The following is a 23124-nucleotide window of genomic DNA, read 5'->3' on the forward strand; positions in this document are numbered from 1 at the left end:
CTGCACTAGGCTACTTGATGGTGTCTCTGTTTTTTCAAAGACAATTAATTTACACTTAAGGAATTACCAAGAAATATTACAAATCATGATAGAGTCCCTTGATAACTGTAAGGAAGGACCTGCTGAAACATGGACTGGATATTAATGCATATATTTTCTCATTTCAACCCTTCAACAATATAATCAGTTTCATAACATCACACCAGTTTACTGGTGGGAAATCAAACACTTAGAAAAAAGAAGTGAGGTTACATTATTAGCAAATACTTGGCAAACCCAGGATTTGAAACTAGGCATTTTATTGCTCTTTATTATACCTCATCTGCTCCTAAAATGGCATATAAATTACAAAGAAACAATGACCAGAAGCCTCACACCCATTTGAAGTGTATGAACTTAACAAGTTATCATTCTGGGAAAATAAAACCCTCTAACTTAGTAATATACTTCATCACACAACTTTACTTTTTCTTTGCCAAATCTTTGTGAGTTATTCATTGCTGGGTATGTTTTTCTTGGCAGTTGTTAATCTTGGCTCAAACATAAGTTCTTACTGTAGAGTAATTCCAGATATGTTAAGTCCTCTATTATGCAGAGAAAAAACAAGACTCTCCTTCGTGTGTATGTGTGTGTTGTGCGTGTGTGTTTATATCGGTCAAGTCCAACAGGAAATAAAAAATGGAAACAATATAAACTGGGTGTGTTTGCATCGGGCAGTTAAAAGACTTGGAAGGCAGAATCAACAATTTTAGCCTTCTGGCTCTCAGCAGTAGTGTAAGGAAATGGAGCGGAAAAGAACAGTATGGGTCAAGTTAAACTCACATCCACCCCCACACATGTGTATGCTGCTTGACGTAGTCACAAAACCTGCAATGTGTAATTTGCCCAATCATGACCATGAGTCACTGTAAAAGCTACTACGAAGGCAGTTCAAAAAAAGCATATTCTTGTTATAACTTTAGTTCTCAACCATGAGCAATTTAGGGGACATTTGGCAATGCCTGGAGATATTTTTGGCTGACACTACTGGGTAAAAGTCAAGGATGCTGCAAAACATCCTAAAATGCACAGGACAGCCCCACGTAACAATAAATTATATGGGCCAAATTTCAATAGTACCAAGGTTGAGAAACCCTGGTTTACAGTGCAACACTATTTCTTGGACAGCACAACTACTATACTCCAGCTGCCTCTCTGATCCTGTCTCCTCATCTGTAAAATAAAGTTATAGTGCCTGCTTCATTGTGTTGTTATGAGGATTAAATGAGTCTGATTTATGTAAAGTATTTAAAACCATGCCTATGACATAAGTAGGTGCTAAATAAATGTCACTGTTATCATCACCAGCACTGTCATCATCAAACATCTACATGTTACCACCATGTAGAGCAGAATTTCCCAAAGCATGCCCCTTTATCAGGTGAATTCTTGGGGTGAAAAAAGATTCTATGGTCAAATAAACTTGGAAAATGGTGGGTTAAAATCAGACAGGTTTCTTTGCTGTGGAAATTCTTGGAGTCTCTATTAAACAAAAAATATAGGACATGCAGAATTTTACAACTGATCTCACCAAAGAATCCAATGTAGAATCTTGCAGGACTGAGCATGCTTTTAGGGAAAGGCTGGTGTGGTGAAAGGGCATATATTAAGAATTATTCAGGATTCAGCTCGAGTTTATCACTTATTTGCCATGAGGCTAGGTAAGTCCCTTGACCTTCCTTGTCTTCAGTGAACCTTGGCTTCAGTGATCGCCATCACTCACACAGACACACATACACACACACACACACACACACACACACACACACACACACACACACACATTTGGCCCTTCTAGATCAGAAAGTCTCCACCTCTCTGATGTTCCTGTTTGTAGCATATCACTACAGACCTCAAAGACATGCATTGTCAGATGGCAAGAATGCCAGGGTCAAGCAAAATAAAGAGCTATGACAATTCCTGGGATGATTTTGCTCCCCAAATTCCTATTACAAAGGAAGCTCAAATATGCAATGTGGGAAATCAAGATGAACATGATATAGAAACTAGCTTTATCTGTTGTGGTTTTACAAATGCAGTGTAACTTTTTAAACAGAAAGCAGAGCTAGCAAAGAACAATATGGAAGCAATTTTTTAAAGTCTCAGGTACTTAAAGCGTACACAAGTATAATCTCCTCAATTATCTTTCAGGTACTCAATAAAATCAGCAGAGAATATGGCAAGAAAGAATTGCTACTTCATGAAACTAAAACTCTTACTTGGGGAGAAAAATGCACATATATTAGGCATCCACTGAGTGCTCTGACAGAGGTTTCAATAAAGGCCAGTGGGAGCAGAGTCATCTCAGGTATTGTCATTTTTGATAAGTCAAATGAACAACAGCAAAATACAAAATAAAATTTAAAATTTGAATATAAACATATCTTTTGTTTGGGTTTCCAAGTAAGCATTTTATACCATCTTATTGTTCAGCCATCATCAACAGGTGCCAGGAAGGTATTTAAACTGGAGGGTATGTGTACTATTTGCCATTCACTCTGCTCTTCATCCCTCTGAGTGCACTGGTAGAGTTTGGCCTGAATCTTCTATGTCTGACAGGGATGTAATTTTCTGGGGTACAAAGTGAAAAGCGTATGCCTCATATTGTCAAGGACATGATTTCTTCATATTACCTTAAGATACTTTAAATTGTATAACTGGAATCTTTTGCTTTGGAAGAATCATGTAGGTTATCCTTTCTTTTAATACCATTAAAGTCCATACGCGTTTCATGATTGCACAGCATACGTAATGTTGGGGTCAGGGAGGGAGAAACCAAGATGTACGCTAAGACTCTTCTAACCTCAGCAATATTCTTAACCAAGGTTCTGCTTAGATTGAACAGGCCGTAGTAACTGATAAGCAACATCTGCTCATTTCCTCATTGTTCGTTCACTCTTATACATGACTGTGCATAAACTAATGTCATTTTCTAGGACTCCACAGGTTCCACTAACTCTATTTCTGATGACAAACTTGTTCGTTTTGTTTTTTTTCTTTTGATGCCTTATGTTTCAGATGAATTCAAATCTATGTAGTCCCTGTTTTTCATTTTCAGACATAAGAAGAGACAATGGTTTTCTCTTTTCAAAATGCTTTAGGATATTCTTTTGACCAGAATCTCTTTCAAAATGTTGAGGTCTGGTTGTCTTTGGTGGTGTCCCAGAATGCTGTTTTACATCATCCTGCTCTTAACCTATCAACCCATACACAAGCTTTGCTTTCCTAGAATATAACCACTCTGTTCTGGTGAGCCTCAAAAGAAAAATCCTGATTTTCAAAATCTAAAGCTTTTATTACTTTTGCTATTTAAAACCAATTTTCCATTATAAAATTTATTGTTTATGTTTTTACTTTTTTATATAAATGTGTCTAGTTTTGACTTTAATCTTTTTTGCTTTGACCTTTGAAATTATTCTGTTATCAATTTTTTGCTATTGAAGCTACTTTGGTTTCTTTGCATTTTAATCATTGTTCTGTTTCATCTGCAAACTGGCTCCATTCACTGTTTAGCACTCCCTTTTGGCTCTTTTATTGTATCCCTATGCTGAATTTCAGACACTGCAAAATTTGAGCCCCGAAAAGGGCCTTTGCATTTACCCTATTCGGGGGTGCAGGGTCATTAACCACCACAAGATAAAAACTGGTTCCAACTTCCTTTGCCATCTGGGATAGAAAGCAGTGGGAAGCCCTGAGGGGGAAGGCAGACTAGTGCTAAAGGGAAAGCACAGGTCCAGCAGTGCTTCACCTGGATATGAATGTGTTTATGTGTATGGGATGGTTGTGTCCTCCCATGAGTTCCCACAAGTCCCCTAGAAGAGTTACAGTAACAGCAGTTATGTGAAACTTAGTAAGGAGAACTTTAAGATGGATCACATTTTAAAAAGTCTTAGGCAGCCCCCAAACTGGGTCCTCACTTTACACACTGATAGCCCAGGCAACTCACCCAAAGACACAAGGGAGTAAACACTAGAGATTCAGCATGCAAACCCAGATTCCTTCCTCTAATACTGGAACCAGCAAAGAACCATACCCACCTTATTCTTTGACTTTTACTTTTCCTCTTGTGGATTAAGTTCCATGAAATCTTGTTTCAATACATATCTTAATTATGGCTGGCTCTGAGAGTTGTCTCTCAAGACCTTTATATCCACAGACAAGATCCATATATCCACACCAAAGATCAGGTGTGATAATAATGAAGAGAGAATTATCATTTTTAATGGTAAGCTACCCATACTTGTTACTATACTTCACAAGCACATACCAGAACTTTCTTATTTTTGAGACAGAGTCTTGCACTGTCACCCAGGCTGTAGTGCAGTGGCATTATCTCGGCTCACTGCAGTCTCTGCCTCCTGGGTTCAAGCACTTCTCATGCCTCATCCTCCTAAGTAGCTGGGACTACAGGTGTGCGCCATCACGCCCAGCTAATTTTTTTGTATTTTTAGTAGAGACAGGGTTTCACCATGTGGCCAGGATGGTCTTGATCTCCTGACCTCGTGATCTGCCCGCCTCAGCCTCCCAAAGTGCTGGGATTACAGGTGTGAGTCACTGCACCCGGCCCTTATCAGAACTTTCATAGGCAAAGACATATTATCCTGTTATTCATTACCTCATTCATTGTTTTAAGAAATACTCACCCATCACCAATTTTGGGTTAGGTGCCTCAAAGTCTATACCTATATTCCAATTCCAGTGTCATGGATCTATAAACAATTATCTACATGGTCTTTTAGAATGGTCTTCAGAGAAAATTTACAAACCATCTAAAATATCAGACTTAGTACTTTAAAGACACTAGTTACTTCTTTGGTCATAAACATTAATTACTACCTATACCATCTGCGTCTTTTGCCAGACTTAGACATGAAGAACTTTGAACTAGTTCTCAAAATTAAAAATAAAATATGTGCTATAGCTGAAGACATTCAAAATGCTACACAAATGACTCCCAAACAGGTTTCAAGAAGAGTTCCACAAATATTCTGCTTTATGAATGTGATATATAACAAAGTAATCAAGAGCAGAGACAAAGAAATAGGACAGACATGGGTTGGAGTCCCGGTATTATATTTATTAGCTGTCTGACCCCTTTAATCTCACTAGACCAGCTTTCTTGTTTGTAAAATAGGAACAATCATGGCTCCTAGATGGGAGAGTAATTTGAAGTTTATCTGCAGTAATATACGTAAAGCATAGAACCCAGGAAATGATCAACAGAAAGTGCTATCATTGTTATCATTGCTCTGACAATTAGAAGAGTTGGATGCAATTTACTTTAATATTTACTTTGAACAAAAGATTTGGATGAAGCTGATAACCTGGCAGTTTTGGAAAACAGTTTTGTGTTAGTTCTAGTTAATATTTTAGAAATGTTCTGAAATAAAAGTAGATGATAATCAATTCTGTGGCTGCATTTATATTTTAATATTTTATTTCCATGTATATTTTAATATTTCCAGTAAAAATTATAGCTTAGTTAATAGAACTATCTAACACAGAGTAACTTGCCCATTCTTCTGAAATATGTAGTCTTATTATTTCTACTTCAATAAATTTTGCAAAACAAAAAGACCACCAACACTTATTAACATAATGAACTCTATCTTCAAAAGGAAGATTTACTTTTGAAATAAATCTGTTTTGTAAAGTATTCTTAACTGGGCTACGCTATAATTAGCTCTCCATTTTTATTCGTTTCCTTTTGACAATGTGTTAATTTATAAAAGGAAATATAGAACATTAGCTTTGACCAATTGCTAAATACATTTATTTCAAAGTGAAACTGAATCTTTCAAATGTTTTGATCATCTTTGTCAGTCCATAAGATTTATGGCTATTTCTCCAGAACTTGAAAACCTCTTAGCAACAACAATAAAAATTATATTCAAGATTTATTATTCAAAAAACAATCTAGTTGGGTAGTCTTTTATATTTCTTTCTATTACCTTTCCATATAGTCTTCTTTTGTCTACAAAAAATATTTTCAGTCATTCCTGGTTATTGAAAGAAAATACCTTCTGGCTCATATTACTTAATATTTAATAACATTAATACGTCATTAAATATTTCCTTATATAAAACTAGAAACTTGTTTCCAGAGATCAAAAAGTTATGATAAAATTCTAATTGTTCGATTACTAGAAGCAATTAGAAAACTACTTAACAAATATCAGTCCAGGTACTGACCTGTAATTTTTACTTTGAATTGCAATTCAAACTACTGTTTTTCATGACCTCCACTCAATTTGCATGAACATATTCATTTGAAAAGTGAATTAATGTTGCAGTTTTCATTCTGGTAAAAGATCCTAATCCCAATTCCAAAGCATATGTAAACCTAAAATGTTATCATTATTAATGTGCTAGGAAACATGCAACAATGATATAAAATTACTAAACTTCAGCTGCAAGCAGGGGTTTGTGTGTTTCTTTTCAAATTTAATCCACTTCCACTCTCACTTATAAAAGGAAATGAGTTTTGAATCATGGCACAGAATATGAAGAGAAAATGTCAAGTGACAATATTACCAGTTAATTACTTGAAAACCCATTCTAGTTAAAAGCTAGTTACATCCTAATTTAAAAGGCTTAATTTACTTTAGGTGGGTTTTACTTTAGAGAGCTCACACTTTTAGTGCTTTAGTCCACTGCTTCTTATTCGAAATTTTGTATTTAGTTAATGAAGTTGAGATAATCAGTAAAATGTTTGATCAGTGAGGTTTAAAGAAGGAAAAAATTACCAAAACTTCACAGGATTATCATCCAATAATGACTTTACAACTGGAATTTCTACTCCAACATGTGCTATCATTAAAAAATCTCAAGTTATTTTAGATAGTAATATCTTAACAGTTTGACTTTTGAGGAAATCAATCCTTTGCTTGCATTTGAACCTTGAACTCTTAAATAGTTTTACCTCCCATACTGGAAGTTTCTGGAGCCAGACTTTCTGAGATGATTTCTTTATCTTATTTTATACATATCCAATTTACTAACATGGCCCAAGTCCACCTGAAATTTGGCAGTGATAAGACCTCCGTTGTCAGATTACACTGTTTTTTAGATGAAGTTCTCTTTCCTTTCCTGCCTCTCTCCTCAGAATCACAATTACCTTTAAGCAAAGAACCTAGATTTAAAATACAAAGAAGAAAATCCAACAGAGAATTACCTAAGAACTGAAAGAACTTTTCTGTAACCAATGCTATACCTTCTTGGTCACTTTAATATTTCCATCTTATTGTATTTTTCCCCTCTTCCAAATTGTAGGAGTACTCTATAGAAGAAAATCATGCACAAAACAAGAACTACAATGCGAACTCTTAATAATTCAAAATAAGTGGAAAACTTAATAGATTCTTGAGCCACAGTCCCCTACATGCTATCTACCCGGGAGGATTTACAATCAAATTATAATCTTTTTTTTCTTTTTTCTAATTAGGTTGAAAGTAGTATGAATAAGGCTACTGCCTATACACAAATGGCACTAATTTTCCCATTTGGGTCTGAGTCTTTTAACTTTAACTGCTATGCCCCTGGCAAGGAAGTAAAGCTGAATTGGACAAGAGTAAAACATTTCGTGGGTTTGATTTGCTGCGGATCTTAAAGTTGGCTTTACAAATGGCAGAGAAGGGGACTCCCTTCACTACTGCTAACTCACAAGAATCAATGTAAAAGGACTGTGGGGAATTAAGACTCAGAACTTCTTTATTGGCTCTGATTCATGTGGACACAGGCTTAACCGACAGAACTATGATAAACCCATGTAGCAGATTTTATTAATTTTCTCTATACAGTCTTTCATCTCTCAGTAGTCGATCCTTTGTGAGAGGCAGCACAATTATAGAAATGGAAACTGGGACACAAACTGCTTAGCATAAATGTTTCCAAGGCAAATAAATATGGCATTTTTCCCCTGCTAAAATTTTTATTAATTATTATTTTACTCAAAAATCAGTGCTATTTGGACCTTGCCCTTAAACGAAAATTACTTAATCAATTTTTATAACACATTTAATTAGAAATTGGCTTCTAAATTAATGCTGACTAGCTTGGAAGCTGGTATTTAGACAAAATAGAGTAAGTTTTGTATTTGATACAGCCATGATTAAGGATTTTCAGACGAGATTCATTTTTTTCCTGTTGTCTGTTGTATATTAGAACAACCAATAACTACATTCTATCAAAAAATTCAATTACACAATAAGGCAGAAACTTCTAAGAGGTCTGAAAGTAAGTTTTGTTACCAGACTCTTTTTACTTCCCTCCCTATTGCAAACCAGCACACATATATATACTATAATTATGCTTGAATTTTTCCCCTTCATCTCGACTCTTCCCAAAATTATTTTAATAATTTCCTGAACTCCCCTCTCACATAAGATGTGGAGAAAAAAAGCCTCAGTATCGACAAATATAGCAAGCACTTATATTGTACAAATAAAATAACTGACTTTCTAAACACTTATTCATATTTAAAAAGATGACATAGTTAAGAAGCTGCCAGTGAAACTAGTTTATAATACAAAGATCAAATTTCACTGTTTTTTAGTTCAGAGTGACCTACTCGAGATTCAACAAAAGTCTTTTTTTCCTTATTTCTATAAAAATTTCTGAAACACTTGGGATATTAATTCTAAGGAAATAGTCATGACATCAATAAACTGTTCAAGCCTAAGTACCAATTCTTTTCTTGATTCATTTTATGATTAAAAGGCCTATCAAAAACATCACTCTCTAAGAATCTTATCATTATACGTATTTTAAAGTGTCTTCAAAAAGCCATTTTATTTTAAAGCTGAATTTCATTCCTCAAATATTAATAATCTGGGATTGCATCTATTGCCTTTTTACAGTTAAAATTTGTTCAGAGATCCCTCATGTTTATATGCCAAAGCTACCTATATAAACCCAATGAAGAAAAACTATGGCAATTATATGAAAAATTTAATGACATCTGTCATTAAATGTCAACATTTCAAGTAAAACATGTCTTACTAAAACCTATTACTGAAGAAAAGAATTGTTAAAATACATGAATTAAAGTATTTTTAATTATCCCAAATAGGTACCCACTAAATTTAAGTACAGCTTAGGTTTCTAGGCAAACCAAGTTGACTTTTTTTTTTGGTCTGAGAAAAACATGGTATGTGGAAAAATTCTATTTTATTTAGTTCAATACTGTTCATTTGAACATATGAAATTTATAAGTATTCAATCTCCCTGAAAGCATAAAAATATAATACACAATTTTATACTACCTTCTAATTTTACTTCCTTAAGCATTTGTTATAGGTTCTAGAATAGCTATCTAGCTATTGAACTGTACAAAAAAGTGATCCTCCAATTTCTTTTCACTTCTAAAAAGATGCTTAAATATAAAATAAAGAATTTTTATATCTCCCTTATTTAAAATTCGAAAAAGGGCCAACAATCCACATTACAGGTCACTTTGTCTCTGTTATACACTTTTCAAAATTTATAAGACCGAAAAATTATAAAATTTCAAAATCCTGTACTTTCTTAAAAAGCCTGATTTCTCTCCACACTCATCTACCATCTAAGCAATATTCACATGTACAATAAAGTTAGTAATATGGTATAAACAGAAAATAAACACTTTAAGCTGATAATTCCATAAAGTCTAATAATTCTATTAAAATAAATACAAGTCAAAATTTTCTATTTTAGGGCCCAAAATTCAACTTGAAATATTTTTTACATGCTAAGGTTAAAGCGGTTGCCCAATATTCATGATGCTCTGTCTCAAGTTAAGGAAAAAAAAGGGAAAAGAGGGACTATAGTTCTTTGAGTGACTTAAACCACTGCTTTTTTTACTTTGTTGCCTTAAAATCAAAATAAAGTTCTCACCTAAAGATTAACCTCTGAAAACAATAAAAAATAACCAGGATTGAACTTTAAAAAAATAACTGAAAAGTCAATCACCACACAATACTCGACGACAAATAAACCTAGACTTGGCTGTCATTTTTAAATCCAATTTTTACAAATCCAAGCAAAATTTATTCAAAATAAAATGCAAAATACAATATTGTTTCAATTTTGGCCCACAAGAAAAACACTTCAATGCAGAGGCAATATACTCCAGCGAAATAGGAACACTTTCCTAATTCCACTTCAAAGTTGCCACGATTTCAATAAGGAAGTTGAAAGGCCCGATTCCAGAAACTAGAGGTTCCCGGAAAGTGAGAAGCGTCTGGCTACCGCCTCAGTTCCAAACCAGGTATAGGTCTTGAGCCGTCATTCTTACTCCTATTACCACTAGTGCAAGGACAAAAAGCGGTCTCCATTAAGCGATGACTTTTGCCTAAGGTTTCCTAAACGCTCCCGGCAAATCCGAGCTAAGAGAACGTTTCCGTTGTGTTTTTTTAATGACTGCCATTGTCTCGCTAGAGAATCGGAGGCTCTTTCAGGAGAAGTACTGTTGGAAAAATCGGGATTTTACAAAGCATCATTTTCTCAGCTGTACAGGGCAAAAACAAACTTTAATCCTACTAGGTATGGTCTAAACCACAAGCGTAAATTCTCTCTTAAGAGGATGAAACTAAGTTTCAAAGTGACAGGAATTTTAGATGGCAGTCTGAAAGCGCTCTCCTTCCTCACGGTTTAGGAGCAGAGAGCGGACCCGTGACTTCGGACATCGACCGAGGACGACGACTGGAGATCTGGGCAAGAGGAGTCGGCGGTTCCGCGAAGGGCCGAGGGCGGCCGGCACTTCGGGATTCGCCCGACCCCGCCGCAGCATCCTCGTTTGGGCGCTGCAGGCGCTGGCGGTCCTGGGACCCAGGCGCCGACTGCCACGTGCCCAGGCCCCGAAGCCTCCTCAACTCCGCGAGTTACTCGCCCCCTACCCGCTCGCAGCGCAGCCGGACCGAGGCTCTCCCAGCTTACCTGAGGGTCCGAGTAGGACGGCAGAGGCGCCACCCGGTCTCGCTCAGGCGCCCAAGCAGGGGCCTCTTCCCGCCCCCGCCCCCGGCCCCCGAGACCGGGCGGCTCTCGGAACACTGCCTCCCAGCTCCGGCCCAGGACCAGGCGGTCCCGCAGCCGGCTCTGGCGCCGCGGCCAGGGACGCGCGTCTTTTTCCTCCAGGCGCCGGACGTGGAACCTGCGCGCCCCTGGCTGCGTCCCAAGTTATGCGCAGGTCGAAGCTGCTCACGAACCTGCACCAAGGAGGCCGCCCGGTTTCCCAAGCCCTAGCCCCCGGGAGGGGCGCGCGGGAGTGAACATTCCCGCACCTTCGCCCCATCCACACCTGCCGCCACCAGGGTCTCCTGCGCCGCGGCTCCGCCCTGGCTCCGCCCCTCACCGCCCCCCTCCCCCCGTTCCTGCTCCCTCTCCAGCCGCCGCCGCCGCCGCGGAAAGGAGGGGGAGGGAAGAGGCTCCTGGACAGGTCTGCGGGAACCGCCGCGCGGGGCCTCCTCCCTCCGGCCAGGACGGGACCCAGGTTTCTCCACCCCAACACAGCTCCCGAGTGCCGGAATTTAGTGTGGGGAGCGGCGACCACTACGCTTGCTTTAGGCACAATAGCCCTTTGCAGGTGGGAGTGTCTCTCAGAGTCAAAGCTAAGGGAGAGAGTCTGAGCTTGCCTATGTACTCTCTGAATGCAAACTTAGCAAATTGAACAGCGGAAGTTCCTCCTAGGCCGGACCCTTGCTCTTCTAGGGGTCTTCTAGAAACGTGACGGCTATCACAGGCCGCGTGGTATAACTGGCATTTGGAAAACGGGGGTGTCTTTCCATCTGGAGTGGCCTCTCTCCTTTACTCAACCCTGCTTGTGCTTCGACGCCTGTATCAGACGCCACCTCTACCAAGAAATTTTTCCAGGTACCCACCTGCGGCCAGATTTGATTTCGCCCTTTTTTGGACAGCCTGGGTGTTCTGAACCTTTCCACTGGCGCTTACCGTGTATGAGAGAGCCTTGGGAAATGCATGGATCATCGTTAGTTTTACTGTACTACGTGGGTTCGTATTCAGTACTGGAGCATACAAGCACAGATATTTGTGCTTTCACAATACTTTTCACTTGGGTTTGAATTCCTTAAACATAAAGATTATAGTAAGTTGCCCATCTCTGGAGGTAAATACTGAGGGATACATGGCAAGGTAATTCGACCAGATGACCTAGCCAGAGGTTGTGGCTGTCCTGCTCAGCTGTGTCCTCTGCAAGCCCAGCTTGGTAGCCTTTCACCTGGATTTCAAAGGGGAAATTATATTTCTCTCTGTGAATGCAATTAAATTTTTCAAAGGTCAGGCTAGTTACCACCAAAAAATATTCTATGAGTTGGAGGGCGGGGGCGGGAGGGTCCAAGCAAGGTTCATAGCGGTATTTTACTAATGATGAGGTAAATATATCTCTACATAAATGGTCATTTGTTCAACCAAAATGAAAAATATTTATCAAATATTCCCTAATAAGTTGGTACTCATTTCCTTAGCTACTTTAGAAAACATATGTCAAATATAATTGGTTATATAAATTGTATTTACATCAAGATTTTAGCCCAAGGACTATAAGAAAGATTAAAATTTAAAATTTTCTGCATAAGATATGGTTAAATAAAACATTTGTTTACTATTTCCTATATCTAAGTGTATGCTTTGAGTTGAGAGGTGAGTAGTGTTTAATGGTTAATAGTGTCATGTAAATGACAGCTAGGAATCACTACAGTTAGCTTAGAACAGGTTGTATTTATGAACTCCATTTTAAAGAACTGAGAAATCTCAAACTATATGACTACCTTGACCAAGAAATAAAAAAACTAAAATCAAACAGGTTCTTGCTATTAAAATTTCTAAAAATTTTGAAAAATGAATTTTTAAAATTAACAGTCATAGTATTTTTAAAAAGCAAATATTTTAAAATCATGAAAAATGTACCTTAATATGTAAAAAAGTGAACTTCAGAAAGAGCTAAGGGCTTTTAAAAAATGTGGTTAGTTAAACCTATTCATAGAAAACGCAAAAGCATTCTTTGAAGTGAAAAAAAAATACTCTAAATTTATTATGGAAAGTATAGTATCATTGAACTCAAATAGCTATTTTAAACATCATAATTCTGTGAGTAACAAGAAAAAAAAAGCTTTCCTTATATGTGAGTCCCACTAGGCAAGACTTTGTCCAAAGTCCAACAGAAAAAAATATTGAACAAACAAACATAGGTGTCGCATTTGTGGAACATACATACAGAAGGCCAAAATAATATTATAGAAAAAATTAATTGCATAGCCAAAATTATATATTATAATATGATGAACAGCAAAGAACCAAAGAAGGGATAATTCACCACAAATAGTAAATAGACAAACAAAAACTGTCTTAAGCGCATAGTATCTTTTAGACTTCAGCTGAGGCAAACAAGCTGTTTGGTTCAAGACAAATACACATAATATCACAGTAAACCCAGAGCTATTAGAATACAGCCATCAAAGGCCCACATTGAAAAACATACAGGCATCTGTAGCTTAAACTATCAAAGGGGCTTGCCCAAGGTACTTCACATAAAACTTTTGTTCCATGACAGCATCATCTGGAATTTGAGAATTTCCTCATCAACCTTTACCTGCAGGGAAAAGATGAACCACTACTCATTTTCTAGTTGTACCCTAAAATGAATAAATAAGTGAAAATTTCTACCAGCATTTAAATTATTTCTAAATATATAACTTACAAAGGGTAATTTATTGTTTTAGTGATTAATAATTTCTGTACCATAAAACTTGTTCTGTGTTACTTGTCACATCTTTATACATTCACTGGCAACCAAGGACATTCAGAAGAGAGTGCAATAGAATATTTTATTTAAAGTTTATATATATGTATTTAAGATATATACATATATATATGATGCACACACACACACACACACACACAAAGTACAGGACAAATGGGAATAGAAAAGCCAAAACAATCTTTTTCCAAAATAAAGATTTATAATAATTATAAAACAAATTATTGACAGAAAATATACAAAATGTGCTTTTTGTTTCATTTTTAGTTTACTTATTTAGAAATGTTTAGCAAACCCAATCTGGTGATTATTATTAGTATTATTTTTGAACACTGAAGTAGTGCAAGAAGCATAGGAAATAATTTCTTAGAGGCCTTTTTGGCATTTTTGGTTTTAAGCATTTATGTGTAAGTTAGCAGATAATTTCAGTTTAAGTGATTTATCTCTGATGACATTCACAAGTATTTTAATGTCTCTTTATAGTAGACATGTTATATAGAAAAACTTCATATGTAAAAAGTTTATATAGAAAAACTTGCTAAAAAGTTTTTTTATAGTTCTTTATAAAAGACAACACAATAGTTATCTATGCAAATGTTATCTGTTAAAATTGGATGGTGGGTGTAGGAATATCTGACATTGTTTTGAAATGTTTCATAATAAAGAATGAAAGTTGAAATAAGAATATATAACAAAGGTAAAGGAAACATTGAAATTACTTTAAAACTACTTGTGATTCCCCATTTATCCTTATACAACCTTTAGCACTTTAAAGTATTCAGATGGATTATCTTTCATTCGTAGGCATTTTTTTTTTTCTTTTTTTTTTGTAGCTGCAGTCTCATGCCTGCTACTTTTGAGTAATGGAGTTCTCACTGTGAAGAGAGAGGTGAGAAGGAAGCATTTCTGTTACATGTAGCAAGGTGAAAAATAATATTTCTAAAAGAGACAGTGTCATGCTTTTCAAAATAAATATTGTAGGTAAAACAGGAACAAGCTGAAAATGTTACATGACATTGTAACTTTATTCCATGCTAAGATTAGAATGTTATTTTGCTTGGTAGTATTGTTTTCTTTAAACATTTAGTCAGAAACACACATTTTATTTCACCTAACTTTCATAAAGTAGAAATAGTAAAAGAAATATTTAAATTATTTTTAAAAACTGAATATGAAAATTTTAGTCATATGCAATTTTATTCCTGGTATGATTTTTTTATAAGAACATTTGGAGAAAGCCATAGTTTTCTCTTAAAAATGAAATGACATAGTATTTGATTGTACAAATTTTGGTGTACATAAATTTATTGAATGCTAAATCAGTTTCCAGAATGTTTCAACCTTGCCCATTCAGCCCTCATTTTAGGAACTGTCATGAAGCTTTTCTTAATTGAAAATACAATCAACAATACTAGCTGCTAAAATAAATAATAAATAATTAAAAACCTCATGAGTTGTTAACATAAAGAAAGCTAATCTCTGACTCAGAAATAAGCCTTTCTTATCAATGGTTTTGTTCACCTTTGAATCATCCACATGTTGAAGAATCAAAGGATTTCAGAGGTAGCTATGAGGGAGAGTGGTGGTTCTCAACTCCAACACACTAGGATGGTATGGATATATCTACGTAGACAGGCTTCCAAATGATTATTAGGTTGTGACAGTACAATTTTTAATTCTTGCTGAGTATGATTTTATCTCTTGCTCCTCTCTTGAAAGAAAGTGAAAGCAATGGCTTTTAACAACCTTAAGTTTGCTCTAATACAAAGAGATAAATTATTTACACTCAGTACTTGTAACCTACCTCACAACTTACAGAGATACACAAAATGTTAAGTACCACGAAAGTAGATAGGGAAATATTTAATACCAAACCCTCATCACTGTTAGTTTTATTCTAAGGAAAAAAGTCTTTACTCCCTTACCCAACAATCTGATGATGGCTTCCTCATTGTGTGGGTTTAGGCTTTAGCCGAGTGGTGAGATGGAGTATGGAAAGGATGTATCTGACAGGAATCTGGGAGGGGCTGCTCTAAAGTGCTTTGTAGTAGACAGATAGGATTGGACCTACTACTAGGGTCTTACTGCTCAGTGAGTATACGCCATAGACCATCAGCATCAACAAGACCGTTTAAAATGCAAATTCCTAGGTGACAACCCAGACCTATTAAATCAGAATCTGCATTTTAAGAAGAGAGAGAAAGAAACGACTTAGAGAAAACAAAAAAGTAAAGAAAACACTGGTCTCTCTCAAAGGTAACAGGTCAGCTATGGAAGAGTTCTGTCACCCTAAATGCCAGCCAGCCATTCTTTACTCAAAATACGTTGGACTTATTTCTTCAAGGAATCATTTATTAGATAAAAAGAGAAAAGTAAAGAAATTATGAACTCTGTTTTGACCCATTTTGAACAATGGTCAGGTACTTCCATCTAGAAAAGAAAGCTCTGGGACATTCTGCTTAAAGTAAAGGACTCTTGTCATTAGGCTAGCACACTAAATTAGAATGCAGTAGTGTTATTTTAGAGTGGTACAAGACATGTGTCAGTCATCCCCCTTTTTTGTCATTGTAGTGAGTGCAGTGGAAAACATATTTAGGCTTTGGAATGCAGGGCATCTCATTTTTACTCTCCTCTCTCTTCCTTAAATTTCCAAAATTTTTGTCCTTCACTTTGCATACCAGTAAAAATAGTAAAGAATGCTGTAATGCATACCTCCTATGGTACTCTAAAAAGTAAACAAAATAGGCCGGGCGCGGTGGCTCACGCCTATTATCCCAGCACTTTGGGAGGCTGAAACGGGTGGATCACGAAGTCAAGAGATCGAGACCATCCTGGTTAACATGGTGAAACCCCGTCTCTACTAAAAATACAAAAATTAGCTGAGCATGGTGGTGCATGCCTGTAGTCCCAGCTACTCAGGAGGCTGAGGCAGGAGAATTGCTTGAACCCAGGAGATGGAGGTTGCAGTGAGCCGAGATCACACCATCGCACTCCAGCCTGGGAAACAAGAGCGAAACTCAGTCTCAAAAAAAAAGTAAACAAAATAATATTTATAAATTGACTAGCAGAATGGAGGGCACACCATTTATATTTAAAAGGAGACGGGGAGAGAGAGAGACACACACCAGTTCCATTTCCTTTCCTCTGTAATGGTATTGCTGCACACCTAGTGTGTTCAGTACTGTATAGAACACATCAAAGACCATCAGATGTCTTTGGGCTGTGGTTTTAAGGCTGAAAAAGCCAGCAATGTTTGGAACCACATCAAGGATTCCAATCCATTCCCACTCCCCATCCGATGAATGACTAGTCAAAAAGCCATGCCACTGTGCGTGTTGGATACAAGAAAAAACAAGTTTACAGTAAGGGAACCTGGCATACTTCTTCAATCCCTGACCAGCTAGGGAAAGAGCTAAAATCAAAGAATGTCCAATTGAGACCCAAACTGTGAATGTGTCCGTGTGTGTGTTAAAGAAAAAAATGCAGATTATCATTATGGCCACTACTGAAACTACCTGAAATGAGAACTAGCAGTCATAAGGGATACATGTTGATATATCTAATAGATATCTAATATACTGAACTAGGAGGCATTTATGTGGCTAGGATATGTGAGAGGGTCCTTTTCTCCCTGCTGGTTTTTTTGTTTGTTTGTTTTGTAAATCTCTTGTGTCTGAGACTTGCACAGATATGTTCTTACAGTGAGACTTTCTCCCTGGGGAAGTTTTCCCAGATATAGCCCCCACCTCACTCCTCTCATGCTCAGTTGCTTTGTTTCCTGTTTTCCCATAATTAAAACAACAGCAACAACAACTCTGCAATAACCTTTGCATTGCATCTCCTCTGCTAGCCTTTCATCGGCAAGCAACTTGCTTTATTTTTCTTTGTTTTGTTAGTCTGATTCATTTCCAAACACATGGCATGCCCTTGAAAAATGCAGAAATGAATACTGTGATCCAACATTTGCATTTATCAGACTTGGTATCCCACATGAGGTGTTCCATGAAAAAAAAATTGAGAGAGAGATGTTCAAGAAATCTTGGGCTTAAAAAAGTTAAACTAGTTTTAAAACTAGTGATTCCTCAGACCCATTAATAGGCTGACATGCGTTGTATTTCTCAAACATTTTTGGCCATCAAAACCCACTCCCACATTTTTTGGAGTTGAGCAGGACACAGTTTGCAAAAACAAAACTAGCCCTAGTACAAACAAAAGCAGTCCACACATTCAGCAATGGTTCTTTAATGCTTTCTAAATTGCAGACTGTAATACCATTTTGACAAAACAGAAATCTCCGTGTAACCAAAAGATTAACAATTACTAGATTTTTAACAATATTTAATTCAATGGCATCCCAGTACAATGAAATAATTTAGACACTCCCCGATAGTATATTGTAACAGGATTTCACCTGGGTTGGTTGAGAATCTGACTAATGTTATTTTACCCAAAGTAAGTCAACACGAAGGGCAAAAAAAGGGAAATATTTGGCACATGATTTTTTCAGACAATGGTATCAGCATAGAAAACTCAGTAATTACAACTCTAAACAGGTACCCTATATTTTTCAAAGGGCTTTCTCTAGCATTCCAGGAAGATGGTTTGGATGAGGGATAGTAAATGAGAAAAGTGAGTGTATGAGTCAAATTCCTGCAGGTGGTGATCTTTTTTATACCAGGTTTTCCTCCTGCTTCTTTTCTACCTTCCCTGCCTCTCCTGCCTTCCTCTGTTTTTATTTCTCCTCCTCTTATACTCTTCAGACCACAACTTTTACCCCCTTTTGTCACATCAGGGCTAGTACAATGCTAAACCAACCCTCATTATAGTAAAGATAATATTAAAAATACATCACAGCTAGGATGGTACAGATACTGGTCACCTAGAGCTGAGGGCAGCCAGAGCTCTTGAGTGAGGTCTAGAAAACTCACTGATCTATCAGAAGCTAACCTATCAGAGCTGAATCAAAGAAAAAGAATGTCCCAGGTAAGGGGCCAGGGAGATAAGAGGGGCACTGGAGGGGCCATGGGGCATTAGCTGTTTATATAGAGTTCTATCAATACAGATATACATCAATATATACAGAACTGTACTAATATTTTACAAACCTGGTCATACCAGTGCATGTCAGATGTATGTCACCCTTAGATTCAGTAACTTTTTGCTAAATCCCTCCCATGTGCTTGGCATTATGATAGGCCCTAAAGACAGGTCCAAGAGCAAGATTCGTATCCTAGTATCAAACAAATTATCTAAATTGTTGAACATTAGGTGACCAAGAGGTAAATCTAGATGAAGTAGTGATTCTTTTTCTGTTTATTTAACTTAAACATCAATCCTAGTCTGAAATTAGGTTTTAGACAATGAGTGAAAAGGAAAAGTAAAGGAAAAAGAGGTTAAACTAGGGAATGGCAGTAAAAGAAAACCTTGCTTAGGACAAGCAGAAATGCTGTGACATCATTGGCATATTTTGACTCCTCTTTGTCTTTCGAAGGCATTTTCTCACTTTCAGAACTGTCTTTGTTAAACACTTTCATAGCCATGTTTTTATTGAATATTTAATTTACATAACCATGGAAATCATGGGGAAATTGTTTCTTGAACTCGTCTTTAATTTAAAAGGTGGAATAATAATATAGGAGAGTGTCTTTCCTATTCAGGGTATTAAAAAATAATGAATTTGTATCCTGTTTGCTTTGAAGTAATGAAAAGTTATTGCTTATATAAAACATGGTTATTTGAAAATTTATTTTCATCATTTGAAATATACTTTGAAACTCAACCCATATCACTCTGGCAAGTTTCAAAAGGCAAAGCTCCTCACTGAGTTCCTTTTTCCAGTTTCAAGCTCCATTCACATGTAAGCCTCACAAAAATGCTATCAGCTGTAATCAAAATCTCCATTTTAGTAAGGAAATTGAAGTTCAGCTAAGTTACGTAGTTGACAAATAAACATGGCATGTAGCAAAATCACCATTTGACTCCAGCTCATAAGGCTCTAAGTCAAGGAACTATTAAGTCAATCTTTCCTAACAAATTAATTGAATTTCCTTAAAGTCTCTTACATCGCCATGTAAAGTACCATCTCACATAACTGCCAATTGAAAAACTCACCAGAAGAAGAAAATTGAGATTCAATACACAAATGACCAATTTGCTATGTAACTGTTAGGTTACAAGCCACCGTTCACCTGAGTATGTTTTAAAGTTGAAACAAACCTAATATACATAAAACAAATGTCAAAGCTCCTTTGGCTAGTATAATCCATATATATTGTATTTCTCAAATCAAAATAAACTTTTATTGTCTATCGTGAATTCAAAGCAATTGAGTCTTTTTCATCCAAAACAATACAATGTGAAAACTTAACACAAGGCTACCTTGTTTGCTTGCTTGAGTTTCTCTTAAGAATCAGTACTAAATTTATAAATATATGTATACACTCATAGGTTAAAAAGTGGACTCTTTGAGAGGGGATTCAAGATGGCGCAGTAAGAACAACTCAGGATTGCAGCTCTCAGTGAACGTGCAAAGGGTGAGTCAAAGTTGCATTTCCAGACAGATCTTTGTTGCCCACAGAACGGGGAAATTCCCAGGTGTAGGAGAAACACGGGATGCCAGCACAGCTGTTTTGGTTGGTGCAGCCCCTTTGGCTGGTGCTGCAGCACAGTGGCACTCCGCAACACTCTGCACAAAACATACTGGTCCAGGTGCCCTGTTAAACCGGCAATCTGAGATTTGGGAGGGCAGATTAGCATATCCATCTGATTAAATGGGACTTGGACAGTGAGCCAGACCAGGGGATTCCTGGGAAGTGGCGTTTGAGCCAGCGCAGTGGGTCGCTGCACGGGAAATCACACAGATCCCGGTGCGCTAACAGCAGGTGACTGAAACACCTGGAAGAGAGCCAACCATTCAACTTAGAAAATAATTTTTAAAAAAGGCGCTCTGAGGCAGGGAGCTAGGTGAGCAGGCTTGGTGGGTTTCACCCCCACAGGAACAAACAAAACAGCAATTCGAAATGCTGTTTTGTGGAGAGTTTCACTGCGGGCACAGCTGAACCCAGGACGGTGCAGCTCGGTGGGGGAGGGGCATCCGCCATTACTGAGGCAATCTGCCCTTACTGAGGTACACTCCCATTGCTGAGGCAGCCTTCTGTTGCCAAGGCAACCCGCCATAACAGAGAGACTCCGATGCAGGGCAGAGGCCATGGCAGCAGGGCGGAGCCCGCAGCTGTAGGGCGGAGCCTGCAGCAACAGGGTGGACCCCACGCCAGCAGGACAGAGCCTCGGCAGGGAAATAGTGACTAGACTGCCTCCTAACTGGGCAGGACAGAGCAATGGACACTCATAAAGAAAGCCCCAACTCCCCGAGACAGAGCATCTGAGGTAAAAAAGGGGTTATATGAGTTCTGCTGCAGCAGACTTAAACACAGCAGCCTAACAGCCCTGAATGAACAATGGAGCTCACAGCTCAGCACTTGAGCTCTTAAAAAGTACAGACCATCTCCTCAAGCAGTTCCCTGACCCCTGTATATCCAGAGTCACCTCAAAAAGGACTGATCAGACTGACATTTGGCGGGCATCATTCTGGGACAAAGATAGCAGAAGAAGAAACTGGTTGCATTCCTCACTGTTCTGTAGCTGCTACAGGTGTACCCCAGAAAAGCAGGGCCTGGAGTGGACCTCAGCAGTCATACAGAGGAGGGGCTAGACTGGTAGAAGGAAAACCAAGTAACAGAAATACCTCATTATCAACAATCTGGGCATCCACTCAGAGACCCAATCAAAAAGTCAGCAACTACTCAGACGACAGGTGGATGAATCCACAAAGATGGGAAGAAACCAGCACAAAAAGGAGGAAACACCCAAAACCAGAACACCTCGCCTCCTACAAAGGACCAAAACTCCTCACCAGCATGGGAACAAAGTTGGATGGAGAATGACTGTGATGAAATGATGGAATTAGACTTCAGAAGGTGGGTAATGAGAAACTTCTGTGAGCTAAAAGAGCATGTTCTAAATCAATGCAAAGACACTAAGAACCTTGAAAAAAAGATTCGAGGAATTGATAAAAAGAATGGATAACTTAGAGAGGAATATGAATGAACTGAAGGAGCTGAAAAACACAACACGAGAACTCCGCGAAGCATGCACAAGTTTCAACAGCCGAATTGACCAAGCAGAAGAAAGGATATCAGAGGTCAAGGATCAACTCAATGAAATAAAACAAGAAGGCAAGATTAGAGAAAAAGCATAAAAAGGAATGAACAAAGTCTCCAAGAAATATGGGACTATGTGAAAAGACCTAATCTACATATGATAGGTGTATCTGAATGTGACGAGGAAAATGAATCCAAGCTGAAAAATACTCTTCAGGATATTATCCAGGAAAATTTCCCCAACCTAGCAAGACAGGCCAATATTTAAGTCCAGGAAATACAGAGAACACCACAAAGATACTCCGCAAGAAGAGCAACCCCAAGGCACATAATCATCAGATTCACCAGGGTTGAAATGAAGGAGAAAATACTAAGGGCAGCCAGAGAGAAAGGTCAGGCCACCCACAAAGGGAAGCCCATCAGACTCACAGAAGATCTCTTGGCAGAAACTCTACAAGCCAGAAGACAGTGGGGGCCAATATTCAACATCCTTAAAGAAAAGAACTTTCAACCCAGAATTACATATCCAGCCAAACTGAGCTTCATAAGTGAAGAAAAAATAAAATCCTTTGTGAACAAGCAAGTTCTCAGAGATTTTGTCACCACCAGGCCTGCTTTACAAGAGGTCCTGAAAGAGGCACTACACATAGAAAGAAACAACCAGTACCAGCCATTCCAAAAACACACTAAATGCTAAAGAGCATCAACAAAATGAAGAATCTACATCAACTAATGGGCAAAACAGCCAGCTAGCATCAAAATGGCAGTATCAAATTCACACATAACAGTATTAACCCTAAATATAAATGGGCTAAATACACCAATCAAAAGACACAGACTGGAAAATTGGATAAAAAAAACAAAATCCATCAGTGTGCTGTAACCAGGAAACCCATCTCACATGCAAGGATACACAAAGGCTCAAAATAAAGGGATGGAGGAAGATTTACCAAGCAAATGGACAGCAAAAAAAAGCAGAAGTTGCAATTCACATCACTGATAAAATAGACTTTATCTTTTTTATGTTTAAAGCAAAAAATATCAAAAGAGACAAAGAAGGTCATTACATAATGGTAAAAGGATCTATACAACAAGAAGAGCTAGTGATCCTAAATATAAATTGACCCAATACAGGAGCACCCTGATATATACAGCAAGTTCTTAATGACTTACAAA

At 37.6% G+C, this 23124-nt stretch overlaps 1 protein-coding gene across 1 annotated transcript in view; it reads left to right on the forward strand.

The window, feature by feature from the left end:
• The window catches only part of LOC144578693 (uncharacterized), a 69061-nt gene extending 46199 nt beyond the window's left edge, over positions 1-22862 (forward strand). The window contains exons 2-3 of the mRNA XM_078345886.1: positions 10598-11886; positions 20237-22862. Of these exons, the coding sequence (XP_078202012.1) occupies positions 10598-11259 (662 nt within the window). The 3' untranslated portion in view covers positions 11260-11886; positions 20237-22862. The remainder of the gene's footprint in view (positions 1-10597; positions 11887-20236) is intronic.
• The last annotated feature ends 262 nt before the right edge of the window (positions 22863-23124 follow it).

The sequence above is a fragment of the Callithrix jacchus genome, chromosome 1, assembly GCF_049354715.1.
Source record: "Callithrix jacchus isolate 240 chromosome 1, calJac240_pri, whole genome shotgun sequence".
Taxonomy (NCBI): Eukaryota; Metazoa; Chordata; class Mammalia; order Primates; family Cebidae; genus Callithrix; species Callithrix jacchus.